Source organism: Macrobrachium nipponense, chromosome 21, assembly GCF_015104395.2.
Source record: "Macrobrachium nipponense isolate FS-2020 chromosome 21, ASM1510439v2, whole genome shotgun sequence".
NCBI classification, from domain to species: Eukaryota; Metazoa; Arthropoda; class Malacostraca; order Decapoda; family Palaemonidae; genus Macrobrachium; species Macrobrachium nipponense.
Genome location: NC_087212.1, coordinates 69,953,205 through 69,980,797, shown reverse-complemented (window position 1 = coordinate 69,980,797; position 27,593 = coordinate 69,953,205). Strand labels below are relative to the sequence as shown.

The window sequence follows — 27,593 nt, the reverse complement described above, 5'->3', positions numbered from 1 at the left end:
TACAAAACTCCAAAATTGTGTAAACGTACAAGTAGTAACTCAACTTTAATGCTTTTGGGGTCTAGCTTTTTTAAGTATCCAAGACCCTATAATAGCCTCCACTTGAAGATTTTCTGGGTATCTTGCAGCTACCAGCAATTCATATAGTTCCTAACATAAAATTATCTCTGTTTAACAATTTAAAATTCCAAGGGATTTATCTATAAATGTATCACATCTAAAATGGTAACATGAGAAAATTAGTAAAATAGTATAGCTATTAATTACTAAAGCTCTCAAAGTTGAAGCATTACTGCTGTATTTGTAATTACCTAAATAATAGGAGCTTCTGTTAAAATTGCAAATGCCATATTTCCCAACATGTAAGATGAACCTAAGCATAAGACAACCTATAATTTGGCATATATTTATGAAAAATAAAACCCACCATTTCCTGGAACTTGGTGTTAGAGGTATACATAATGGGGACTCTAATAAAACAATTTCAAATGTTCAACGCACTCCAGAATCTGGGATTGGGTACTTACTGAATACCCATGGCCAACATTACATAAAATATTTCTTTAATGTGGCACTCCTCACGGAAAGAACAACAACACTACTACTACAATGAATTTGTTATAAATTTTTTCTTTTGTCAGAACCTGCACCACTGGAACTAAAAGTAACCTTTCAAGCAGGCTTTTGATACTAGGATGTAGTCAAGTAAAATAATTTGCAGTGCACTTCCTCCACATCATGGCTAACCACTAAACAGAAACATAAGGGAAGCTGACGCACTACACAATGTGAAAAACATAGAGCAAAGTAATATATGCCTAAATTCTTTAAATGCTTCACTTCTTTAGTGAATAACTGTTCAACCTATTGTAATGTGTACTGCTCAACTTTCAAAGTGGCTTTCTTCCTTTTCCCTCAAAAAAAAAAGCTTCTTTGGGAATGTTTTAAGAATAAATGATATCAAGCTTGTGATTAAATTAAAACTTGCACCACCTTACCTAACTGAATATTACTGCTGGCTTTGGAATATCTCCCCATTTTATATCTTAACTAATGCTTAGTCAAGGAAGTACACTGGCAAATTTTAACACAACATAAAGGGGATACCACTTTGAGTGTGCATTGTATGCAGACAATATGAAACTTTTTTAGTAGCAGTATCCCTCAGGTCCCAAGTTATTAATTTGTCTTACTTTTCACTTATTCCCTCTGGCTTCCCATTAAGTTTTCCAACTTCAAAATTTAACTTGCCACTTTTTCAAATTCTAACAACGTAAAGTAATACCTTTCCAAGCTTAATGGTTAATTTCCATACAAAAAAGGTCTACACAGCAGAGTCAACAGCAAAAGATAATAATGTAATGTGTGGACAATTTGCAACTGTTTGTGCAGATTGACATGTTGCAGATTTTACTTGGATCCACTAGTCTGTAAATCATGTTGATAAAGCAATTGTTACTTTATCTCACCACAAAGATCCTACACATTCCTAAACCAACTGGAAAGTCAAATAATCATTGCAAATACTATTTCCAAATATATACCACAAAGTCAATTTATCAACTGCAAATTTTCAACTACATACTATATCTAATTCTCGATGAAGCGCAAACACTGCCTTCTCTCTGTTGGCAACCAACTCCTCCAAATACTGGTATCGCAACTTCTTACGTGCACGGCATTCTCTTGCACTCTGCCTGCTGCGTTCTGTGGAGAAAGGTGATAAAATGAGCATGAACAAAATAAAAAAATAGTGTTTTTACAGCATTGAGGAACTTTCAATTTCTAATAGATTTTGACTCAACTTATTACATCAACAAGCATGATGACCAAGCAGGCCTAGCATGAAAATCTTTTCTTTTAATCTAACCACCAAATACAATTTTAGTTCATTTTGGTGTAAAACCCTGTGGCTACAAAGATTTATAATTGCATGTAGCTTCATTCATATTTTCTTAAAGATTCCTTAATCCCATTCAGGTACCAAGACCATAACCATAACCTTAAAAAATTTGGCCCTTAAATATAACAGGAGCTGAATATTCCCAAGAAAAGTAACTTTTAACTAAATCTAAATTTCTGAATGAAAACCCAATTTTCTAACTATTGACATTCACACATGACAAATGAACTCCACACATATCAAGAAAGCAGAGTAATATAGTAGTATGTGACACCTCATGCCTACATCCAAAACTGGGCTTGGATTTCCATGTCAGAAAACATCACATTACTTGGGAAATCTGAAAAATTACTTAAGGAAACTTACATGTAACAGCACAAAATGTTGGTTAACGTGGGCAGCATTTGCAAGGTCTAAATATGTTGTGTGAAATTAGGAAAATGAAATGGACTCTGTTTTATAATAAGAATATACAATATACTATGTATTTAGGATACTATGGATGGTTATAATAGCTAAACTGAAGAGGCAAAAGCATGAGGAAAGCCTTTGCTTCAAAATCCAAAAAGACAAGATTGAGTGTGGTAAAAGGAACTTATTGAATACTTTTGTATGATATAATAATACTGGATTACCTAATTATATTATTATATGCAGAACCAGTATTATATGTTCTTATAGCTCCACAGCAATTTGCCCACGAGTCCTACAAATAGAATAGAATTTATTTGAGTTCACTGACTAGCCTATTAGTAATCTACTTTATTTTAAACTGTACATATACAATTTGCTGCTATATAAGTGTAAGTTATAACCGCCTTCCTTACATACTATACTGGGTACCAAAAACAAGCCTTGAAAATATTTGTAGCAAAATTGAGACAAACTGCATGGTCTATGGAATTTATATTGGCTAAAACTGCAAATGAACTTGTGTACTTATGAGCTCAACTATCTACAGTTGAACACAACTGGTTTTTTTATTTGTGAATTGCTTTCCATTGCTTCTATGTGCAACAGCAAGGTTCTACTCCTCTTACATTACACCTTTCAAACATTTTTACTATCAATATACGTTTCAGTACCGAACGACCCAATAGGTCCCAGTGCATAGCCTTTTGCCCAAATTCTGTATTCTGTCCTATTCTACTCCACCATCAACAGATGTCAAACTTAACAGTTCTTAAACCAAGCTAAATCAATAGTGTAGAAAGCTTACTAGAAGCTGTTGAGAGGTTATGATACTACAGTAAAGGAAACATTTCTTGAATTTTTGTAGATCTTCCAAAAAAATGTCAACTTCTGAGCTAACATGGAGTTGTGAATATAATTCAAACTGATGCTAATTAGTTATTTTCTCCAAAAGATGATTATACATAAACTAAAATAATAACAATGCACCGCTTTGTAATGATGATGCAATAGCTAAGCTACTGTTGCCTCATCAACCCTTAGTCTTCTGTACCTTTATGGCTAAGTTACTCCAGCTTTCTTGCATCAGTTCTACATCTGCTACCTTGTTTCACCCTATGCTTCCCTCGCTTCATGCTGGAGTAGCTGCACTATATTTTGGAACTTAACATTGATCCAAATAGTGAGGATACATTTATCAAAATGGCAATGTTAGATGTACAATTGTCTCTGTTCAATTCTTGTTCTCTATGGCTTAGCACTTATGATTTATATGCTTTCAACAATTCTAAAATTGTCACTGGATACAAGTTATGAAAAGTTTGTCATTCTCAACATTCTGACTTGTATGGGCAACCCCCAGTTTACGATGTAAAACAAAAATTGTAACCGGAAATATAAAAAATCGTAAGAAAACTTTACTTTTAATCCTTTGGGTGTCTTGTAAATGTAACCTACATATTCAAATTTCGACTTTTAATACTTCGGATGTCTTGTAAATGATGTAAACTGCATATTCAAATTTTGAATTTTAATACTTTGGGTGTCTTGTCAGATGTAAACTGCATTTTCAAATTTTAACCATTCTGCCCTTTTGGAGCCATAAGTTTCCCGTCGGACCAGCATCACAAACCCAGAACATGTCTCATTACCCAGGATATGATTTTTCATTAATATATTTGAAGAGCATCATAAGGTCCAAACATCACAAGCCCAGCTCATCAAAAACCAGACACTGCCTGTATTTGTATTATCATTCTCTTTTCATTACTTCTGTCTAGAAAACACCTGGTTTTTCTCTGTTAGCAATATACTAAAACACTACGGCTCAATTTACTTGTTCTCAACTCCACATTCATATCAAAGTCACACAAAAATACATAGGCCAATAATTACAAAGGTGTTTTTTGGATGTGTCCCAACTTATCAAGCAACACTAGTTTATGGCATTCCTTTGCTGGGTTCCAAATTAAAGGTACAGTAGTGGATGTTTTCCAAACTGGCACTTTGATGTAAAGCTACCTTTAGTTCATTGCCCTGATCCCTATTTTTCTTTGTTTAGAACAGAACTGACTCTTTATATGACAGCTGTGCCTGTTGCTCAATAACCATCAGTTCCATGCACCGTAAAAACACCATACAAACAAACAAACAATGACAGCTGTGACTGTTTACTTTGGGCATCAAATGTCAAATTCCAAAAAATTTCAGGATCAATTACTATTTAATTACAACTGAGGATCAATTATTATTTAATTACAATTTTGAAGGACAAACGATATACGTAATTGCAGGATTGAAGTACACGTATACAGCTTTACACAATTACTTCCTACTTACCAGGAAAATGCTATTATAATTTTAAGATCTCCGGTGTGTTTAATTAATTTTACTTTATAAACAGTGGCAAAAGTGATCAATAATGACCTCAAGGTACTTGTATAGTATACAAATACATTTACCTGGTGCAACTATTTATTACATAATTCATTTTTGTTTTGAAATATAAAAATTCTTATATATTCTACTATTCTTAATAATCATAATTTCATGAGTTGATAATACATATACCTTTGGCAAACAGAGTTAAATCACTGTTGTTACTGTTTATTAAGTAAAATGAATTTACATACTGAAGAACAGACAAAATTCAAATCACATATTCTTAGCAAGTGTGGTCAAGTCATTTATGTACCTTTGTTGTCCTTCAAGACCGAGACTATTACATGATCCTCAAAAGCTTAACAAGGATATTAAGAGCCCTCATCAGCTCTCTCCTACTACAAAGAGCATGTTCAGTTCTAAATTTTTGAGAGAACATGTGGGCTCAGGAAAATGAACTAAAGATAGACTTACTTCAAGGTTCCTAAGCCTCAAAAATGATATTGTTATGATACAATAAAGTTTGTTCATACTTACCTGGCAGATATATATATAGCTGTATTTTCTGAAGTCCGACAGAATTTTTAAAAACTTCCGACACACGCAGTGGTCGGCCAGGTGGTTAGTACCCATTCCCGCCGCTGGGAGGCGGGTATCAGGAACCATTCCCATTTTCTATTCATAATTTTTATTTCCACTGTCCCCTGAGGGGAGGTGGGTGGGTACTTGATTATATATATCTGCCAGGTAAGTATGAACAAACTTTATTGTATCATAACAATATCATTTTGTTCATGAAACTTACCTGTCAGATATATATATAGCTGAATCCCACCTTTGGAGGTGGGAAGGGACAGAATAGAAGGATTTTGGGAAACAAATGCATGCAGATGATTTACATCTTGGTTCCACCTGTTAGCATAGCTGGCTTCGTGGTTACTGCCACGTAAGTCTGCTTGTGCTACTAGAGTTGCCAGCGAGGTAGAGACCTATATAGCTGGTGCACTCCAGATGATCTGTCAACAGGGGCGAGACCACGACGTGACTAGACCATATTGACCATACCATGAGGGCTAAGAAGTAAAAAAAAATATATATATATAAATATATATATCACCACCTGACCAACCTAGCCAAAGTTAAGGTGTGTTAACTAAGGCTTAAGAGTTAAGAAGTCGCCGTTGTCGGCGACTCAACAACTAAATTAAGAGCTCTTCCTAACCATTTTCTACAGGATAGGATGAGTGGTACTTCTTGCCCCCAAGATTGTGTCTGCAGACACGTATGGCCCTAGCGAGCAGCAGATCTCATATGCCATCTTCACATCTCGCAGGGAGTGTGAAGTGAACACAGAGTTGCTTCGCTAAAACATGGTACTCAGGATGTTGCTGAGTGCCATGCTCTGTTGAAATGCTTCCGAGGCCGCGCCCTCACCTCGTGAGCATTCAGATAAAAAGATTTCAAATCTTTGTGCAAACACAATGAAGGAGCATTTTTGAAAGAACTCCTTAACACTAAAGCCAGGCTGTTCTTCGATATGGGCAAGTCTGGTCTTTTTCGGAACACTGCAGATTGCCGAATGACTTCGACTTTCTTGAGTTTTATGTAGATAAAACTTGAGAGACCCGACAGGGCACAGGACTCTCTCTGGCTCCTGCCCACTAACTTGTGCCATCCTGCTTCCAAGCTCCTGGCCCAAGGACAAAACGGGTTACCATTCTTAGGCCACAACGGAAGGGTTAGAGAGCACACCGCCTTGTGTTCTCTAAAGCCAAAACTTGTGACGATGGCTTAAAATCTCACTAACCCTCTTTGTCGTATCTAGGGTGGTTAGAAGGCCTTCCTGATCACATGCAAGAAGTTAACAGGTAGGAGAGGTTCGAATGCTTTGACATCAAGAACTTCAGACTACGTCTAAGTTCCATATTGAAAGCTTCGATCTGGACATGCACAGTCAGTCCGTCTGTACTAAAGTCAGGTGACCGACCAGTTGACCAGTCAGACGAATCAAGGACAGCAAGGCTGTACCCTGAAGACCATAAGGCACTATTCTTCGCTGAAGGATGAGTGTCTGGACTGCCTGGGCGATTCAATCTAAGCAAACCTTGGGGGTGTATCAACGCAACCCAACGTCGTCAGCGAATCAACTCCTGACTCGAGCTTCTGGTGCCAGGAGAAAGGAGCGAGGAGCAAAAAGGCGATTCAGTCCCGAAGGACGAATGCCTGACAGTCCAACCTGGTCTCATGTTACACGATCATCGGGGGTGTATAAACGCAACCGACTTCGTCAACAAGAAACTCAGGGCTACTATATGTCGCCTGATCTCGCACGAGTGTCTGACTCCGAGAAAACAGGTGAGACAAAAAGTAGATGATGAGCGAGGTTCGAGATTCCACAGAACTCAAAGATCGTGAAGGGCTTTGTTGTTTGACAGACGCAAATCTCTGAGCCCAAAGGCCGTCAACAACATATTTGCGTATTCTTTAATAGTTGTGACTGCCAGCTTATCCCATTCTTCAGACGGAAATGGAAGACGGTAATCTTATTCCTGTCCAACATCTCGATAGCCTGAACGTAGTCAGACTCAGAGCGGAGATGTATATAGGTAGTTATAGGTACCTTTCGAGTTAGAGTAGACAGACTCTCTCGGAAAAGGTCCTTGGAAAGTGAACTAGGAAGTATGTGACCTCTGTGAATCCAGGATCCTGAAGGCCAACATGGGGCGATCAGCGTCATTGTCGCTCCCTGTGAAGTCATAAATCCTCTTATTACTTTCCTAAGCGATTGAAAAAAGGGGAAAAGAGACTAAATATCCATCCCCGTTCAATATCATAGGATGGCGTTTAATGGTACGATCCGGATCGAGAATAAGGGAGCAGAAAAGAAGAAGCCTCTTCGTCCTCAACATATCGAAGAGAAGAATGAAAGGGCGTCCCTAAAGTCTCCACAACTCTCAACTTACTTCTAAAGAAAGATTCCACTCGGAAGTCAATAGTTGCTGCCGTCGATCTAGAGAGATTCGTACGGACTTTTGCAATCCTGTAACGAACCTCTAGAGGATCGTTACATTCTACGCCTGTTGTTATAATAGGCTTTCTCGTAAACTCGAACAGGGACCGAGAGAAGATACTTCTTAAGATATGAGAGAGCTGTGGAATATCAGAGTTGATCTGGACCACTGGTTCCCAAAACTCGTTACGAGGACTGGAGGGACTACCGAATCGCTTTTACTTCTTTCAGATTAAGATCCAGGACATCTGAAACCCTATCCAGATGTCCGGCACCTTCTTTCTATCACCTCAGGTGATAAACGCACTGAGAGATGTCAGAATCATTCCTAGATCTTGAATAATATTTCAGTTTCCCGGTAGGAAAAAACTGTGGTCTGAATTGCAGTCTATTCGGGGAAACAAACTTCTTCAGGAAGGAAATGGTCCCCAGCAAGCTCATCCATTCCCTCCCCGAGTATGCTTACTTCCCTAATAAGGCTGCGCTTTGCCTAAGCAGGAGAGCATATAAAAGTGCAATGTTGCGGTAGACTCGTAGTTCTATACCGTGCGGTAACGAGCACCGAAAGGATTAAGAGATAACTCTGTTGAACATAGTAAGGCAAAACGAATGCAACGTTTATTCATTCACGTAAGAAATCCCCTCAATCTTAGGCTAAAGTCCGTGATTGTAGGGCAGAGATACAGTTAGTCAGTCAATCCCGCAGGAGAGACGTAACCGCCAGCACAGAGATACGGTTAGTCAGTCAATCCCGCAGGAGAGAGAGACGTAACCTACCGCGCATGACAGCGCCCGATCTGTTACTGGCTCGGTTGGTTGGACTGGAGGACAGACACAGCGTGACAGCAGCAGCCAGCAGCTTACGAACGTCGTCTCTTAACTTTATGTCTGGGTTGCCAGCTACCCTATTCTACGAAGAAATAGGTCCGTTATTTTTTGAGCAGAAAGACTCTCAAGCTGGTATATTTAAGCGAAACAGAAAACGCTAAATATATAGATGCGTTTGTGTCGTCAGAACACTACCATACAACGGTAAAAGATAAATCGGAAACTCCTGGAAGGCTGCAGGGAGTAACGATTAAATGTCCTTAAAATAGACAATAGACCTCTCGGTTGCCATCCGAAGAGGTAACTACAGCAAGCGTATATGACTTGAACCAACCAGAAGTAAAATAACGCAAGGCAAAATATGAAATTATATCACAATAAAGTTTGTTCATACTTACCTGGCAGACATATATATAGCTGAATTCGGAAATACAGCTACATACATATCTGACAGGCAAGTTTCATGAACAAAACTTAGAGAATCGAAGCAGTCAGCTCAAGCTTCTTATGTTACTGGACATAAGCGTTCATTGACGTAGTCTACAAGTCTATTTCTTGTACGAGTCTGCGAATGACGAATGAGAGCTCTTCCGAATCTTGTCAATAAGAGCTTATTCGCTTACGCAATATCAAGTTAATGAGATGTTTGTCAATGAGAACTAACCCATTTACGGGACAAAGAGATATTTTGTCAATGAGGGGATACCCACTTACTTGACAAAACGAAAGTATATTGTCAATGGGGGAAAGTCACTGAATTGACAAAACGTAATCCAGGGAGTCAAGCATTTAATTTTTCCGATTCCCGTCTCAAACGAGGAAGGGGCAAGAATCCTGTTAAGAGACTGGGCTTACGGCAGGTAGAACGACGATGTTCAATTCGGCAGCATAGTCCCGACTAGAAACTAACAAAATCTATCATCTGAAAAACCCTTTCAGATGGGCTAAAAAGCTTGCAAAATTATCCTGGGAAGAGGAAGAAACTCTCCAACCAGCTTCCTCTCCCGTATCACAACTAATGCCTGCTAAAGCTTAAAATTTATTGGCAGTATGGCAAAGGAAGTCCTGTCTTGCGCTTTCCTGAAGAGCGTCCTTTTGATGAGTGCCATTGCAAGAATCCCACTGAACGTTGCCGAGAGTCCTGACGTGCAGGACATCGAGCCTTACATAACCCGTAACTGCCTTATCGCAAAGTCTTGACTGCGGTAGTGGCAACTTAAATTTATTGGCAGAATGGCAAAGGTTGCGGTAGAGCAAACGAGATCTTCCCTTGAGCTTTCCTTAACTCCATCCACCTATGCGAAAAGCAATATTAATTGACAGAGACCTCTTGAATTCACGAAACCCGATGTCTTGCTGGGTTTCGAAGAAGAAGTTGTCTGTTCACTTTAAACTTCCTCCGAAGCACTGCCTACTTCACATTCTTTGCAGGTGAGGTAGAAGGTATCACCGGAGGTAGAGATAAACATTCTTTAGGCCCATATCTGAAACAAGAGCTTGAAGAGTTCAACAGAAACGTTCAGCCAGGCGACACACCTGGCGTGCACTGGTGCACGCTCGGCGTCCACTGGAGCGCGCTCGGCGTCCACTGGAGCGCGCTCGGCGTCCACTGGAGCGCGCTCGGCGTCCGCTGGAGCGCGCTCGGCGTCCGCTGGAGCGCGCTCGGCGTCCGCTGGAGCGCGCTCGGGCGTCCGCTGGAGCGCGCTCGGCGTCCGCTGGAGCGCGCTCGGCGTCCGCTGGAGCCGCGCTCGGCGTCCGCTGGAGCGCACTTGGCATCCACTGGCGCGCACTTGGCGTGCACCCGCGCGCCTGGAGTCCATCCGAGCGTCCCGGGCGTCCGCTCTCAAAAGCTTCCTGCTACTATGACTTCTCTTACGTATTTCTCGGTGGAAAGACGGACACGAGTTCAGGCGACGTTCGCCTTCTTACTTCTCACTGAAACGCATAACGAGAGAGAGAGAGAGACGTGAAGCGTCCTCTTCTATAAAGCTTCTATTTAGAGGGCGCGAGTCCTTCCGAAAGCTCCAACCCCTGCATGGGAGGACGCTTCGGAGGACGAGAAGCAATCTTTCAGGATTCGTGCACGCGCACGCGACTTTGGCGTCTGGGGATTTTCATCAGAAACTGCCGAAGGCACGCCAGATCGGTGGGGGTTCCTTGTAACCCTCCTTAGGCTTTCGACATGCTCCCTCCCCGGGTCCTGGGAGTCAAGCAGAGGTCCCGGCCTAGAGGCGAAACGAGGCCGATCTGACGCACCCTCCACTACACAAGGGGTATCACTGCACTTCTGCACTTCACTTTTACTCTCTAAAGCAAGCACTTTCGATTCTAAGATACGAATCGAAAGAGTATCAGAGAAAGGGCAATTCCTCTACAGACACTGCTTAGGGCCCGAAGGCAACACTGCAGGTTAGGAGTAACAATTACAGAAGTAGCACTTCACAGCAATGAAGGAGAGCGAGCACCTCTCGTAGACATATTCATAGCCCGTAGGCCATACTACAGGGTTAGGCAAAATAAAGTCTACAGGAAGGTTAGCAGGTTCACTACCCTGACTTTTGTTACTGATTAATTGCGTACATACGAATCATACGTCTTCCTTACGGAATTAGACATGTTTACTGATTAATTGCGTACATACGAATCATACGTCTTCCTTACGGAATAGACAAAGTCTCACACTCCTTACATGACAAATCTCAACAAAGAAGCAAGACCCATACCCCTCGTACATACCAAGTGCGGATCTACCGAAGCTTTCGGTAGCCACACCCTATCTTTGCAGACAACCCCGTCTGAAACTAGCCTAACTAGATTCAGATATTTTATGCAAAAATGAATCAAATTCAAATCAATTTAAGATAGCGTATGCCTAGCCACAAATCCCACAAATCCAAGTAAATAAATCAAAAGACAATTAGGATACTTAGCGGCAATGAAGTTTCCAAAATCCTAAGACGGAGGTACTGAAAACAGGTGTTTTCAGCACCAGCGACAGAAAAATTATGAATAGAAAATGGGAATGGTTCCTGATACCCGCCTCCCAGCGGCGGGAATGGGTACTAACCACCTGGCCGACCTCTGCGTGTGTCGGAAGTTTTTAAAAATTCTGTCGGACTTCAGAAAATACAGCTATATATATATCTGACAGGTAAGTTTCATGAACAAAGTAATCATTACTCTCTATAAAATTGAAACCTGGCTGGGGATCAGAATGACTAGTGCGCAAGAGGAGTCTGTGGTACATCCAAAGAAATGATTGCCATGGGCTGCATTTTGTATGTGGGGCATTAATTTCCCAAAATAGAGATAGTACTTTGTCCCCAGTGCCTGGGCTTTTGCCCTAAAACTCATACATCCATCCATATACTAGTGAATTATCATCAAGGTTTTTTTTTTTTTAATCTTTTTCTAAAGGATTTTCACAGTCTATCCAAATTCATCAGATTCCTTGCAATACCTATTTATTAAATAATAATTAAGCTTGCCAAAGAAAATTTCTTGAATACAAACACGACTGTACTATACTGTATGGTTAATTCTTTGCTTGGCACAAATGCAAAAGACTGAAAGGGAATGGGTTGGGTTAATATTGTCTGTGTCATTGTCTTGATTAACATGACTACCACTTTCCTGGAAAAATTCACTTAACTTGTAATAATCCAAAACAACAACAAACACCTGCAATCTCTTGCAATCATCATCAGAAACTAACAGGTCCCCCTTAAAATCTTTACACAGTTTTCCAATGTTCAAAGCCTAAGGAACAACCGTTGATCTACTTACATCAATAACATATTTTTAACCTTATCAATTTCCTTACAGGCTTCTCATTCACCATAACATAAAAGAACTATTGACTATTCCTCAGAACTAAATCAATCAAACAATGTACTATACCATTTTCCTATAACATCCACTTTCTCTACCGCAGCTTTCAGCAAATACTCATGAAAACCCAAGGCTAAATTGCTTTACACCAGGAGATTATTTTTGAGAGTAACGTTCTCATTCTTACCTAATTTGGCCTTCATATCAGATTTTGCTTTCCGTCCAGGTTTCCTTCCTCTCTTATTGCCTTCCCGCTTGCTGCCCTGAAATAAAAGGTCTGTTATTAAGCTTCATAATACTAAGTGTATGATAAGAAAAAATCCTTCATCCTTCTAAACTATTGGAGTATGGTCGTCCGGAACTAAGTGAACAAACGGATTACATACCAATACATGACTACAGGATACTCTCAATCTCCAACACCTTTAACACGCCATAGAAATACATCTCATTCCCTACGTTAACAAATTAACTTTTAATAAATACCTATCTCATAACATTTTGGTCACGAAGTCACATTCCAAAAACGCTTATTCCTGACTAACTCAAAACTTAAGGGAATTTATAAATTTTATAATTACAATTAATATAAACTAAACTGAATCGCACTTTTTCCAAGATTCAATTCAAGTTAGAGGTCGAATTATTACTGTATGTTACACAAACAAAAATACATGGAATTTACTGCATTTAATATCGAAAAATTACGAAGGTGAGAGCACTTAAAACAGTACTGTGATTATCGTCTCGCAGTATAACCATAATGGTTTCACTAATGTAACTCACCAAATGATCTCAATCTGGTGGCAAAATTACGGAGAAACTTGCTCAAAAAGAAGCAATGAATGAATATTGCGAAGGAGGGTGAACGTGACGCCGAACAGACCTTAGTAGAGGGTTAAGGCGTCACGGGGAGGGGAGGAGGCGGTGAGCTACTACTGCGACTGTCACTTCTGTTCATTTTGCGCCGTAATGCGTAATTCCAAAACTTCGCAGAAGTGCGTGTTAAGTTTCCCTGTCAAACAAATGCCTACAGTCATGTCAACCAAGGCAGACAGGACTGATCAAACAAGAAACATAAACTGTTGAGAACTGCGCAACAAGAAGCCCTTCCTTGACGTGCGTTTTATTGACTCAACCGGCATCTAAAATTTCTCTTTTCCACCACCTCAGCCACAAAGTATAGCAGTTATTGCTGTAACACATACACCGCAGTACTCACCGACAATTCGCTATGTACTCTGACGATAGGAGAAGTAGGATGAAAGGCATCGGAAGGTAAAATCAGACTGACAGGAAAGCGAACCCGAGAGAGAGTTGACAGCAACTTACCTCGCTTGTGCCCCGCCGCCGACAAGCCAGTCTAGCCAGACATGGGTCTCAACTACGCACTTACTCCTCCAACCCTCTGTCTCCCCTCTACTACACCAATCCCCACCAAATCCCTCCCCAACATTAACTCCCTTGGTCTCGGTATCTCCTCCACTCCTCCCTCCACGACCACTCCTCCCTCCACGACCCGGCAACACACAATATATTACTCCCGCACAGCATTATCGACCTTAGTCGCATTTTATTCATCGTATCTCCTCATCCAGTGTTTACCATGCTCGATAAACTCCCCGCCTTTTATTAAAAGCAGATGACAACGATGACTCGCATTGATGCAAATCATCCAATAACGTCAGTGAATAGTCAGTCCCAAGCAACATAAAACGAAATGGTGTAGAAAGACGAACAACAGCTAACTGGCATTGCAAAAACGTCAAGCTTAAAGCTTTAAAATACAACAAACCCGTCTAATTGACTTAGGAAAATGAAAAAAATCCACCATCTAAAAATAAAGTGCATATACGCATCACCATGAATGCCAACATTTACTTTTAAAGAAAAATTTACCTAGCCTATTTTTTCTCTCCTCCGTGTGGGTGGGTGGGGGGGGGGGGAAGCAATACGCAGTTACACCTACCCTTCCCTCTTCCCAACAACCCCCCCCCTACACTCACAAGTAGCCTGTCGCTTTTTAATGTCTGTGGTATCCGGCGTTCCTTATTAATAAAGAGAAAAGAAAGGCAAATATGCGTTTTGTCACTGCACAACAAAACCTAACACGGTTGGGTAATTCGACGCTAAACATCCTGGAACTACAATTTAATAGCCAAGGGAAGGAAGGTTCTGCTACTCGCCACATGTGACAAAATCCGTCGAATGTCGCAGTTAGAGGGAAGCTCTCACAATTCATTGCACCAGTCTGCCTCTCTCGTTGCTATTGTCAGCGATATCAAACACGGCCATGGACCAACTTTATCTGCCTATAAATATGGGAAATTTCTATCCCCAATTAAAGGGAAAGAATTTAACTAACACGAAAATGATGCCACATTTGCCATCTATTATGGGCATAAGTTTGAGAGAGAGAGAGAGAGAGAGATTAAAAGCTATGTTAATGATAAATAAAGGGAATGAATTTAACTATCACGAAACTAATGCCACATTTGCCATCTAATATGGCATAAGTTTGAGAGAGAAAGATTAGAGAGATTAAAAGCTATGTTAATGTTCAATAAAGGGAATGAATTTAACTAACACGAAACTGATGCCATCTATTATGGGCATAAGTTTGAGAGTGAAAGATTAAAAGCTATGTTCATAATAAATAAAGAGAATGAATTTAACAAACACGAAACTGATGCCACATTTGTCACCTAATACGGGCATAAGTTTGAGAGAGAGAGAGAGAGAGAGAGAGAGAGAGAGAGAGAGAGAGAGAGAGAGATTAAAAGCTATGTTAATGATAACAGCATCAACTACAAACACACACTTAGTATTACACTTGGTGTTAATCTGTGTAACATCAGATGATCGTCAAAATTTTACGACGTAAATTCCAAACCATTCCTTGTCCATATCAGGTGCTTCAAGCAAAAAGAGCCTGCTCTGACATAAGGCCGTGTTGCTCTTGTATAATAGAAAAACAAAATCTAATAAAACCACTAAATTATTAGTCTGTTTTTTTTTCATTCTAATTTTAACTAGCCATACTGTGCGTGTGTGAGTCATAATAGTAATTAATCAGACAATTATTAATTTTATTTTTTAGTAAATAAACCGCAAAAAAGACTGTCTCATATCGAAACTAACAACCATTACAGGAAGCAAGGTCGCCGTCACTTTTTTTTTTTTTTTTTTTGAGGATGGTAAGGTTATGCTACACTGCAAGGTCTTTTTATTTATGAAAGAGACGCCATGAAAGATGAAGACACCCGAGAGTGGAGATTTGTTAGGAAAACAAAAATCTGAGCGCGATTCGAGGAAAACAATATGGGCTTTCCCATTTCCCTGAACAGGTTTTTTTTCCTCTCTCCGTCTCACATATTTTAACTCTCTCTCTCTCTCTCTCTCTCTCTCTCTCTCTCTCTCTCTCTCTCTCTCTCTCATGAATCCCAAAGCCAAAAGTCATAAAAGGCTCGATTCCCAATGGAAACGATAAGCTAATATCTTATAAGATGCTTAAATAATCACGGGTGCAAACTCTCCCCTTCCCCCAACACACACAATCAACGAGTACAGAGATATAATAAGAGAAGAATCCTCAAACCCACCACAAAGCAAGCCCAATAATTTCCTCGAATAGTGCGGACTGTGGGAGGGGAGCTTGGATGGGGAAGGGGGGAATAGCTAACAGTAACTAAAGGTGTCGCAGAGAACGCTACTGGTTGTGGTGGAGGCACTCTCCTTTCCCGCAATTTAGACCCATCTTTCAGCGCTCTCATGGCAAATGAGAAAGGTTTCATCACGTAAATGAATCAAATAACATATTAAGAACCGCTGCCATATACATGAACGTCTACGGTTAATAAAACCACAGCGCGTCATCGTTTGACACCATGATGGGTCCGAGGAATTCCTCAAAACAATGGCAACTCGTCGATTATTCTCCAAAGAAAACGCACGAAAAGTGACATATTAGACGTAAACGCATACGTTATCTGACCTGATAATTCTGTATTGTTGGAATTGATAATGAGATTGCTAACGCATACGACGAAGCTGACTTCAACTTAGCGTAGTGTGCTAAAATTTATGAAAATGAAGCTTGCAATGATTTTTACTTGCGAACAAGTACTAAACGAATAGCTTTAAAAATAACTGCTATTCTGACCGGAAAAAATAAGTCAGCATTTACGTCATCCCTATTTGGGTGTGAGAGAGAGCCTCAGAGTCTGCCCAAGTCGACAAGCACACAATAATAGTTCTTGTGTAAACTGTCGTCAACAACATTAATCAAATGAGTTGTGAAAAAAAAGCACACATTTCTTTTGGTCGTTTCAGTATCACATATGGACGGACATCGTCACTATACTTTATCAGGAGCTTGATTCTAGGCGATATTTGTGAGAGTTCCTGTAGTTCAACGATTGAAGTTAGTATACAGACACAACTTGCTCTCGAAATACAGAGCAAAAATTAAATTCGTGACAAATTCACATTAGAGATGGGTTATCAAGGCGCAAAATCTTAAGCACAATACCTAGCGAAATCTCACGTGTATGACAGTGTAAACCATTCTTATTTAATGCGAAGATTCCAAACATCGTTTACAAACCACACAAGTGGATTTGGATCTGCTTAACCCTACGCAAAGTGATTCGTATAACACTAAGACGTGGTTAAGTTAGTTATGGAATTTATGGATAATCTAAATCACTGAGCACAAATAGCAGTTTCAAAGCTTTATGTGTCTTAAGCAGGAACTAACACTAACCAAAGGTAATATAAAACGCGTAAATGAAATTATTTCAAACTGAATTCAGCCGGAAACTTAGGTAAACAATTATTTCATACGAATAGGTTTCTTGTTCAGCATGAAACTACGTTTTTCCGATATTATCTTTAGATTTGTTTGTTTTCGGTTATCTTTACTGGATCGTAATCTAATCTAACATTGCCGAGGACGAATTTTTAAAAAGTAACGAAAGTATCATTACTTTGGGTACTGTCGAGTGTGTACTCTCTCTCTCTCTCTCTCTCTCTCTCACTCTCACACACACACACAAACACAGAGCTCGCGCATGTAAACGCTTGAAAGTACTTCGGGACACCTTAAAATACTCGCTTAAAAACGACTAGAGCCGGTCATCCTTGGCTCTCTAAGAGATCTTCACGAGGACTCAAACAGAGGCAGAAATTTACGATTAACTAAGCAATGGTGACAGTACAAACTAACATGAAAACGTCTGGGAAAAATATCGCATAAGCGCCCGTGGTTGGTGATCCATTTACAAATCGGGTTTTTCCACGTCCATGAGGTCACACCTTTTGCTACTGTCCCATGCAAGAATTTAACTTCTTTAAGACTTGTATAGTACGTTATTAATTAACATTATTCTTTTGCAATAAATGACTCTTTGGCTGATACTTATACCCTTACTCAGGTTTTCTTTTTATATAACCGGATTCAGTAACATTTATTTCCCATTAATTATTGAAATATCTTTCTAGCTTGTTCATTTAATATATCTTTCACTGGGAAACTCAAAAGAACTCAACCTTTTAGATCTTGACAAAGATAAAGAATCAAGATCTTCTAAGGCAAGCCATTCCCAACAGACAACTTGAAGAATTAGATGATAAGTCCGTGAAGCTGATCCTTTATATGAGCTAAAATTATAGACAAAAGTAAGTTAAAGGATGGAATAACATGAAAATTTTTAGGACATGATAAAAGTGTACTGGAAATTTACACTGACAGGTCAATGTCACATGATGAAGTATGATGTACAACAGCCATAGTAAGCACCTCAGTGGTGTGGTCAGTATAGTGTTGGCATGCCACCTTATTGGCTGCGAGTTCGATTCTCGGGCATTCCACTGAGGGGTCAGAGATGCATGTTTCTGGTGATAGAAGTGCACTCTTGACGTGGTTCGGAAGTCATGTAAAGCCGTTGGTCCCGTTGCTGAATAACCACTGGTTCCATGCAATGTAAAAACACCTTACAAACAAACAGCCATAGTCAATGCCTTGACACATGTCAACAACAGTAAATTTAAATCTGCTGTTATTTAGAGTGACTCGAGAATGCCTCGGAGAGAGAGAGAGAAAAAAAAACTTTTTCACCCTCCACTTCAGGAGTGGATCTTTCATCTCTCTATCAAGCGCACACCTGTTCTGCTTTCTTGCTCATATAGGAATATAAGGAAATGAACTAACTGAGAGGGAGGTTAAAGATGCCACATGGGGCAAATTTTTAATGATAAAGGTCCCACCCGGTAATACAGTATAAGAAGTCATTAAAACATTCTGAATAATAGGCAACAGTGGTGATCATCACTTTTACCAAATAATAATATATGAAAATTTAATGCAAAACAGGCTTCTGGGAATCTGGCTATAACCTAAGCAGAGGGTTTGAAATCAATCTCACCCATCTCAGATTTGGGAATACTGTACTTGATTCAACCTTATACTCATACTCAACTAATTACTATGGGCAATACTCTTCTGTCCACATGGACCTTAGGTGACTTCAAAATGTGAGGCAGCCATCACAAGTCCTATGGAAGTGTTCTAATGTTCCAAGACCCCTCTCCTCAATACCTGAAATACCAAATAGTTCATCTGGAAGAGAAGAAAAGGGCCTCTGCACCTGACTATGTGCTCTTGCCAAAACTTAAGGTCCATCGTCCTTCCTTGAGGAATCTAATTTAGCTCATTTGATTGCTGTAAAATGACAGAAAGAAAATGTGTTCTTAGACACCTTATATTTGCCAGTACTTAAATAAAGATGCTGGCATCCTGGCCTATGACGAAAGCTCTTTTAAAAATAATACCATAATGCCTGCATCTGGCACACAAGCATCTCATCCAGGTCACCACCAATGAAGACCTAGAGAGAGTGGATCAAGAAACACATACCTCTTGTCAGACCAACTGGTTCCAAATTTTCACCGCAAACTCAGGAACAAAGAGAGAACCAAACCCTCTCAGTACAAGACAAGATATATACTTTTAACTCCCGATATATTTTGACGAGGCAAAAGCAAACAGGAAGACAGTCTTAAGCATGAGCTCCTGGTCTAAGGCTTCCAATAAGGGCTCATAAGATGCCTGGGTTAGGGTGCACAAAATGAGTTACATCCCACACAGCAGGATGAAGTTCCCATGAAGAACAAGATTTCTTACAGCTTGTCACAAACATGGATAACCTAATAATTAAGAAAGCTCCTTGCCCTAAAATCTAAACACCTGACTCAAAGCCAAGTGATAGCCTTTCATGGCACCGACTGAGAGGAACTTGTCCTGGCAAAAGTATACTGGGAAGCATGCAATCTGTTGAACAGACATTCCAGCCATAGAGAGATTCCTTCAATTACACCAACTCCAGATGATGACCCATTTCCCCTGGTACATGTTTGTAGAAGAAAGGAGGAAATACATAGACATCTCACATACAGTCCTGCGAGAGAAGCCTCTCTTTTGCAGGACATTTTAGATAACCTTCATATCTGTAGCTGAAGGGACTGAAATGTCTAGCGGTAATACTTCAGAATGGGTGACTGACAAAGAGGAGCAGACCAAAGGGGAACCTCTCTCAGTGCCTTGACAAAAAGGGCCAGCAGATCAGGTAACCATTCAATGAATTAGGTTGAATGGCAGACATGCTTACACTTCCATTAGTGCCCAAGGATCAAGAACGGGAAAGCCAAACGTTGGGAGCTCCCTGTTTAGCTGCATGGCTAACAAGTCGAACATCCGTGGTCCCCAAATCTCAGCCTTTCTGAGAAACACAGGAGTAGGGAACACTCAATCCATACTATGTAACTATGGTCACCTAGCTAATCTGCCACCACATTTTGCCTACCCAGAATGTACATGGCTAAACAGCTCAACAGCATGGCAAACCATTCACTTGTGCATCTGCCATGCCACCCAACAGAGGTAAAGGGGAAACTGTTCCCTATTGCCTGATGACATATGTCACTATCGGGATATACTGCATGGCTAACAATGCTGCTTGCATTCCCAGTGTGTTGATGAATCAAAGGTCACCCTCTGTCCACACACCCAATACAAATAAGTTGTTCAAGTGTGCTACACAACCGTCCTTCTGCTACTCAGGCACAAGATTAAAGGGAAGCTCAACAGGGGTCAGCTGTGTGTGTAACAAGCTTTTCCAAAGACAACTGGTGACTAATGATCAAAGCAAAACCCGAGCTGGTTGCTCCTGCTGAGAAAAAAACTGTACTGTTGCCTCCCAAGGAGCTTACTCACATTAGAGACCATTGGAAACACTATTGTAGCTGCTGCCATGTCTATGAGCATGCACAGGTAGTTCTCCAAATCAATCATGGTCTCCAGTTTGTGATAAAATGAGGGAAGACATTCTCTGTTCTGAAGTAATTGTGTCTTTGAAGATAACAGAAATAACCAAGTGTTCAAGTAATGCAGCAATGTATATGTTGTGAATGAACATGAAAACAAGGTAACAACCCACGGTGCTGTTACCATCCCGAGGCACAGAAATTTGAAAAGGTAAACAGTCTCATTGTAGACAAAGCAGAAGTACTTCCATGACTGATTATCAGGCATGTAGAAGTAAGTGTCCATATCCACCAAAAGTATGAAGTCACCCTTTCTGATGGAATAACGCAGACTGAGCCATTTCCATTTTGAATCAAGTCTGGTACTTTAAAAGTTAAGCAAAGATGCAATGCATTACTATCCTAACACTGATCTACTTATTAATTTATTTATCAATTTATTGTTAATAAGTGAGATCTCTTCTTTCAGTACTTCCTTTAAGTACTTCCTCTTACTTTTTCCTAATGAACACCATATTCTTTGGAAGCTTGAATTTCAAGGCAACGTCTCCTGAGGGCTTTCCATACGAATAGGGTTCATCTTCTGAATAATAATAATTATAATGAAAGAAAAACTTTCAAAGGAGTGAGATCAAAGACTAGTTGTCATCCAGTGTGCTCTCCATCATCCCTTCCAACTCCAACAAGCTGGGCCAGAACTTTTGGGGATCCTGAGGATACAAGGAAATGTCCCTAGAAAGGTTATCAAGATTATGAAAAGTTCCCCGCCATGGATTGATGATACTTGTAGAGAAGCTCACCATATCAAACAGATCAAATTCAATGCATGGAGATGAAATCGTTCACATAAAAATTACACCATTTTCATTGAGTCTGGCCATGCTGCAAATAAATAGAATTTACAAAATAGCTGAGAGAAATTTTAATACTAATTCCTCAGAAAGGAATATGTAGTCCTTTATTTCTCACACTGCTGGACTGTGGAACAGTCTCCCTGAGGATGTCGTGCAATTGGAACCTCCAAAGTTCAAGCAAAGATGCAGTTCATTACTACTCTAAGACAATTCTCCTTATCTTTTTGATTTACTTATATTCTTATTTATTTATTTATTTATTTATTTATTGAGTCTTTTTCAATAACTGATCTTCAATAACTGTTACTTCTTTCCAGCAAACATCATATTCTTTGGAAGCTTGAATTTCAAGTCAATGGCCCCTGTGGGCTTGTTCCATATCAATAAGGTTCATTTAATGAATTAATAATACTAATAATAATTGAGATGGGTGGGCGACAGCCCTTGAAAGGTATGAAGTAGCTCTATGACGGACAAACTAACCAGGGTTCTGCCTCCTGTCTCCATCATGCTACCCTAAGACATGGCAGGTATTCCTCTACCCGTGGCAGCTGGAGAGGGGGACTGCCATCCTCAGTGTACCCTCATCTTCTTCCCCTTCCTACAAAAGAGAGGGAAAAAGGGCTAGGAAGAATCCATTCTCCTTAGAGGAAGAAGGCTAGGCTACTTGTCTGAGTTTAAGAGGAACAGGCTTTGTCCCAACACCATACACAGCAGGCTTGGGTTCACCAGAGGGTTTAGTCAAAGAAGTGTCCACAACCTCAGAGGTCTGAAGGAAGGTGCATGGTGGAGAAAATAATCATTTGGGTCCAATCTTCTATCCACCACTACTGCCTCCTTACTTTTCAAGAAGCATAAGGATGAACCCTAAACAAAAAATTTTGGCAGAATGAGATTAATGTACTAATTGCTAAACCTTTTTAATAGAATAAGGAAAAAACCACATCCTGTCTTCTCAAAATGACAGTGGCCCACAACTTGGCTCTCTGGTGGGAGGGGGAATTAAAGCCTTTCTTCCCAACACCAGCAACCTTCTAATGCTTGCCTTCTCATCCTCTGATGAGACACCTGTATTAGAGAAGTTGGGCCACATATTAAACCATAAGTTGAGCCATAAGGGCAGTCTGGAAGGAGTCATGGCAATAGACTCAATAGCTCTTGGCCAAAGTGCAAAGTACCTTACAGACAGTCTCTCTCTTAGTCTGCAGACTGACAAAGCTTGCCTGATCTGCTGGACAGTGAAAAAATCTTCTGACCTGCAGAAAATTTGCTAGGCCAAAAACACCACTGGCAAGCTGGGACAACAGCAACTTAACCAAAAGTCTAGCTTTGGGACCACTCCCAAAGGGTGAGCTCTACTGATAATATTGGGGTTAGGGTGTTCTAGTTGTAATCAGACTGTTCCCTCAACTGTGGACCTGTTTACTGTAGATACTGTATGTGTATTTACATGGATAATCAATGTTATCCATAATACACATTTTGCTTCTAATTAGTTTGATTGGTAAACCTTATAGCATCACAATCAACCCCCAAGACACGGCATTTCCCAGAGGAAAAAGTACAACCATTATAGGTTGGTGACATGGCATCTCCCAGAGGAAAAAGTACATCTGTTATAGGTGGGTGGTCAACTTCCTTAGCAGATGAAGCAGTAAGTTTCCTCAGTCTCAGCCAAGTCATTGAGGAAAGTGCAAAAAGACATACCTCCCACAATAATATGGGAAGGCCAGAACTAATGATGTCATTCCAGGAAAAAGAAAAGTCTATAGGAGTAGGTGGTGCTTAGCTGCGTACAGAAGTTGTGGACATTCTCATCACTGGAAGATGCATAGTAGAGTCCCACCTTAACATGCATACCCTACCGAGATCAGAGGAGAGCTGTATGCACAGTTAGTCTGGAAAGCACACAAAGGGATGGGAGGAAAGAGCTAGAAGGGTTTGATGGAAACCTGAAAATGATTCTCATCCTTCTTCCTCTTCCTACTATACTTCACCCATTGTAAAGATCACTTAGCACACTCTTCACAGAGGGAGAGAGAACTACAAATCCTACCCCTACAGGAACTATGATACCTGTGTGAGGGTACAAGTACACCAGGTGACATGAAGCACCCACACATGCACTTCAGCTCCTTAAAATGTCTTTGCAGACTTTTTTGTCCATCATCATTTAAATAGAAAAAAAACTATGCACCTGCACAGTACGTACATATATAAGCAGAAATTCAGATGTAAAAGGTTGCAACAACTCAGCATACGAAGAATTAAGTATGTAAAATCAAACTGAGAATGTCAACCCAAATAGTGGGACACTTATTGGCATTATACACTAAACACTGTGTAAAGAGAGGGAGTTATAGATGGAGGTGGAGTGGTTATACAACAAGATAAAGGGATCCAGAAAATAAGGGAAATGAAGTACATGAACCTAAGATGGAACTGGGAGAAAAACCCAGTTTCATTAAGAAATTACACTTAGGGCACTAGAAAGCATGACTGAAGAAAGGGACTGGGAGCGGAGGTAAAGTAAAAGGCTAAAACGTGGATGCAGCTAAAGGCTGAAGAGACACTGCATGGGGTTTCCAGCTTGAACTGTATTGAGAGGGCAAACTGAATTGTGATAGCAGGAAAAGGGTAACACCAGCCTCAGTGACCTCTTCCTTTTATCATTCCCTTACCTGTCTTTAGAGCCAAGGCCTGAGAGGCAGACTGAAAAGATTAAAAGACTCCTTGACCCTTTAGCCAAAATAAAAACTGCTATGATCTCTTCAAGATTTTCAAAAAGGCCAGTCCTCTACTCAAGTCTGAAGTTCCACAAGTAGAATCCACCAAAGGCTTAATTGCAGTTCCCTTTACAGACCACTAAAGAGCTCTGAAGGACACTGCAAAGTAGATCAAAATAACCTGTTTCAGTGCAACTCTTCAACAGTCTCAGCCTTGCCCTTGGGAAAGAAAGAGGATCCCATCACTGACTCACTGTAGAGAGAAACACCACTCTCAGTAGATGCTTGTCTGTATAAAAGCTATGATTAGCATCACCTAGGGGAACAAGCACATGTGCTACAGTCCTTGACTAAGGAAGTCAAGGTAAGTACCAAGCACACAGGATAATCATGCATGTGGTATAGTCAGCCCTCTTCTCCAAGGAACGATTAAGCTCATAAACAAAAACCAAACACAAGCAAGCTCATGAGCCAGGTTGTTCACTCAGCCCACAGCAAACTGTTCCCATGAAAGGGCTCAAGAATAATTGTCCCTCTTCAAGGAAATCAAACAGGGCTTCTTGAGGTGAGCAGTCTTTCAGGTTGAGCTAGAGAATAAGGAGTATGAGGATGATGAAGGCTTCTTTCAATTTTTCCTTCCTAACTTGGCCAAGCCTTTAGCCAACTCTTCAAACACGGCCAAGGATATAGTTAGGGCTGGTGTCGGTACATGTACAGGAGGTGGCATACAACAGCAACAAGCATTGCAGCTGCAGAAGTCAGTAAATCACGAGCATAGATGATGAGAACATGTGAAGAGTAGGTGACCAAACAGGCAACATCGACCAACCCTCCACCCATCCTGTCATAAGACATCAAATATTTACTCTGATCCCCCAGCAGTCTAAGCCAGTTTGGACTGAGGTTTATTGATACAAATGGCATTATTATACATACAGTCTCATCACAACAAATAATAAACAAAACTAAGCTGGATAGCAAATTAACCCTTAAACACCTATGGGGAATAATAAAAATCGTCTCCCGTATGCCGAGGGGGTCTCGGAGTGAGCGCCGAAGCGGAAAAAATATTTTTTTCAAAAATTCACAGCGCGCTTAGTTTTCAAGATTAACCCCTTCAGCACTGGGACGTACGCATGTACGTCTTTTACAGTACAGTAATAAAAGACCGGGACGTACGTGTGTACGTCTTTCATCCCTACTCGAAAAGCAAAGCGTTTTCTTCAGCTTGGATGGTTTCCAGACACAGTATTGTGTACGAGAGAGGTGCTGAAGCTCCACCCACAATTCATTCTAACCAATGAGCGTCCGATGGACGTCGTGACGTCATTTTCATATGGGATATTAGGAGGGGTACTGGCCAACACATGCCAGTGCGCCTCAGGCTATTATCTGAGAAGGATGATTACGATTTTGTCCGTAAACTATGTAGATTTGAATTCTAAACCTTTTTCCCTGTTGATTGCAGTTATTTTATATGTTTTTTTTTTTTTTCAGTATCATGTCAGATGATAGTGTTTCAGAGTCAGGGTCTGAGTACCTGCCAAATCTATCATATATTGATTATAGTGATAATTTCTTGGAGGTTGACAGTGACAACGAGTGTTTGGAAGACATTGAACCTCTTGTCGATGAAGGCTGGCGGTTCATAACTGATTCTTGTGACTTGCGCCCAGACCCAGCCCTCCCTGATTCACGGAGGGTGGCAATGGGATTCCTGCTTACACACCAGATTTCACCTGCTTACGTGATGCATTTTTTTTCCTTTTTTGTGGTGATGTAATTGACAAATTGTGTGAATGGGTGAATGCTCGGGCAGAGTAGTACTTTCATTCAACAGGAAAGCGTAAGGTGGAAGGACTTCTATGGATGCCTGTTACTCGTAATGAGATGTGTTTTTTATAGCTTGCTGATGATAATGGTGGTGAATAAACTGGCCCAAATGTATATACATATTAGTCACGAGATGCTGTTGCTTTTATTATTATTACTATTATTATTATTATTACTATTATTACAGTTTTATTATTATTATTAGCAGTGCCGTACATCCATTGATGTATACGCTGTTTCTGTATGAAACCTAGGAATAACTGTTTCAGTAAGAAAACTAGTACTGCTATTACAACTACTACTATTTTACTACTACTTTACTACTTTTTCTGCTACTTTATTTCTATTACTTTACTACTACAGTATTTCTACTACTTTATGACAGTTCCTACTTCTGCAATTACTTTTTCCACTAAATATTCCTATTTTTTGTGATATTCTTACTATATTTTTTTTTTATTTTTTGACAATTGGGTAAAAAAATATTCATTGATATCCATACACACAATGTTTTCACATAAGAATATAAAGGAAAAATATGAATAACATGTTATTGTTATAATACAATTAAGTTTGTTCATACTTACCTGGCAGATATATATATAGCTGTATTTTCTGAAGTCCGACAGAATTTAAAAATTCGCGGCACACGCAGTGGGCGGCCAGGTGGTAGTACCCATTCCCGCCGTGGGAGGCGGATATCAGGAACTATTCCCATTTTCTATTCATATTTTATCAGTGCCACTGTCTCCTGAGGGGAGGTGGGTGGGCACTTTAATTATATATATCTGCCAGGTAAGTATGAACAAACTTAATTGTATTATAACAATAACATTTTGTTCATGAAACTTACCTGACAGATATATATAGCTGAATCCCACCTTCGGATGGTGGGAAGAGACAGAATAGGATTTTTTGGGAAACTAAATTAAGTAGATGATATACATCTTGGTTCCTCACCTGTTAGCATAGCCGACTTCGTGATTACTGTCACAAAGTCTACTTCTGCGTTACTAGAGTTGCCAGCGAGGTAGAGACCTGTAATGCTGGTGCGCTCTAGATGATCTGTCAACGGGGGCGTGACCACAATGTGACTAGACCATATGACCATACTTCTGAGGGCACCGAAGCTAAAACCACCACCTGACCTAACCTATCAAAGTTAGTTCCATAACTTCTAGGCTAAAGAAAAGGAACGCGCCTCAAGCGACCAACCCTTCAAAGTTAAAAGCACACCTATCCCTTTTCTATAGGATAGGATTCGTGTGCTTCCTGCCCCCAATAATATATCTACGGAAATGTATGGTCTCCTAGCGACTTACAGATCTCAAATGTCGTCTTCACATCCCGTCGGGAGTGTGAAGCGAACACAGAGTTGCTTCGCTAAAGCGTGGCACTCAGGATGTTACTGAGTGTCATGCTCTGTTGAAATGCTTCGAGGGCCGCGCCCTCACCTCTTGAGCATTCATATTAAGAAAATCTCAAATCTTTAT

At 40.2% G+C, this 27,593-nt stretch overlaps 1 protein-coding gene across 2 annotated transcripts in view; it reads right to left on the bottom strand.

Annotated features, from left to right (window-relative positions):
* LOC135198149 (cAMP-responsive element-binding protein-like 2) overlaps positions 1-27,593 on the bottom strand; it is a 45,801-nt gene that overhangs the window by 1,523 nt on the left and 16,685 nt on the right. For both annotated transcript variants that reach the window (XM_064225635.1, XM_064225636.1), the window contains exons 2-3: positions 12,553-12,628; positions 1,586-1,707 (exon numbers count right to left, since the gene is read on the bottom strand). In XM_064225635.1, coding sequence (XP_064081705.1) covers positions 1,586-1,707; positions 12,553-12,628 — 198 coding nt within the window. The remainder of the gene's footprint in view (positions 1-1,585; positions 1,708-12,552; positions 12,629-27,593) is intronic.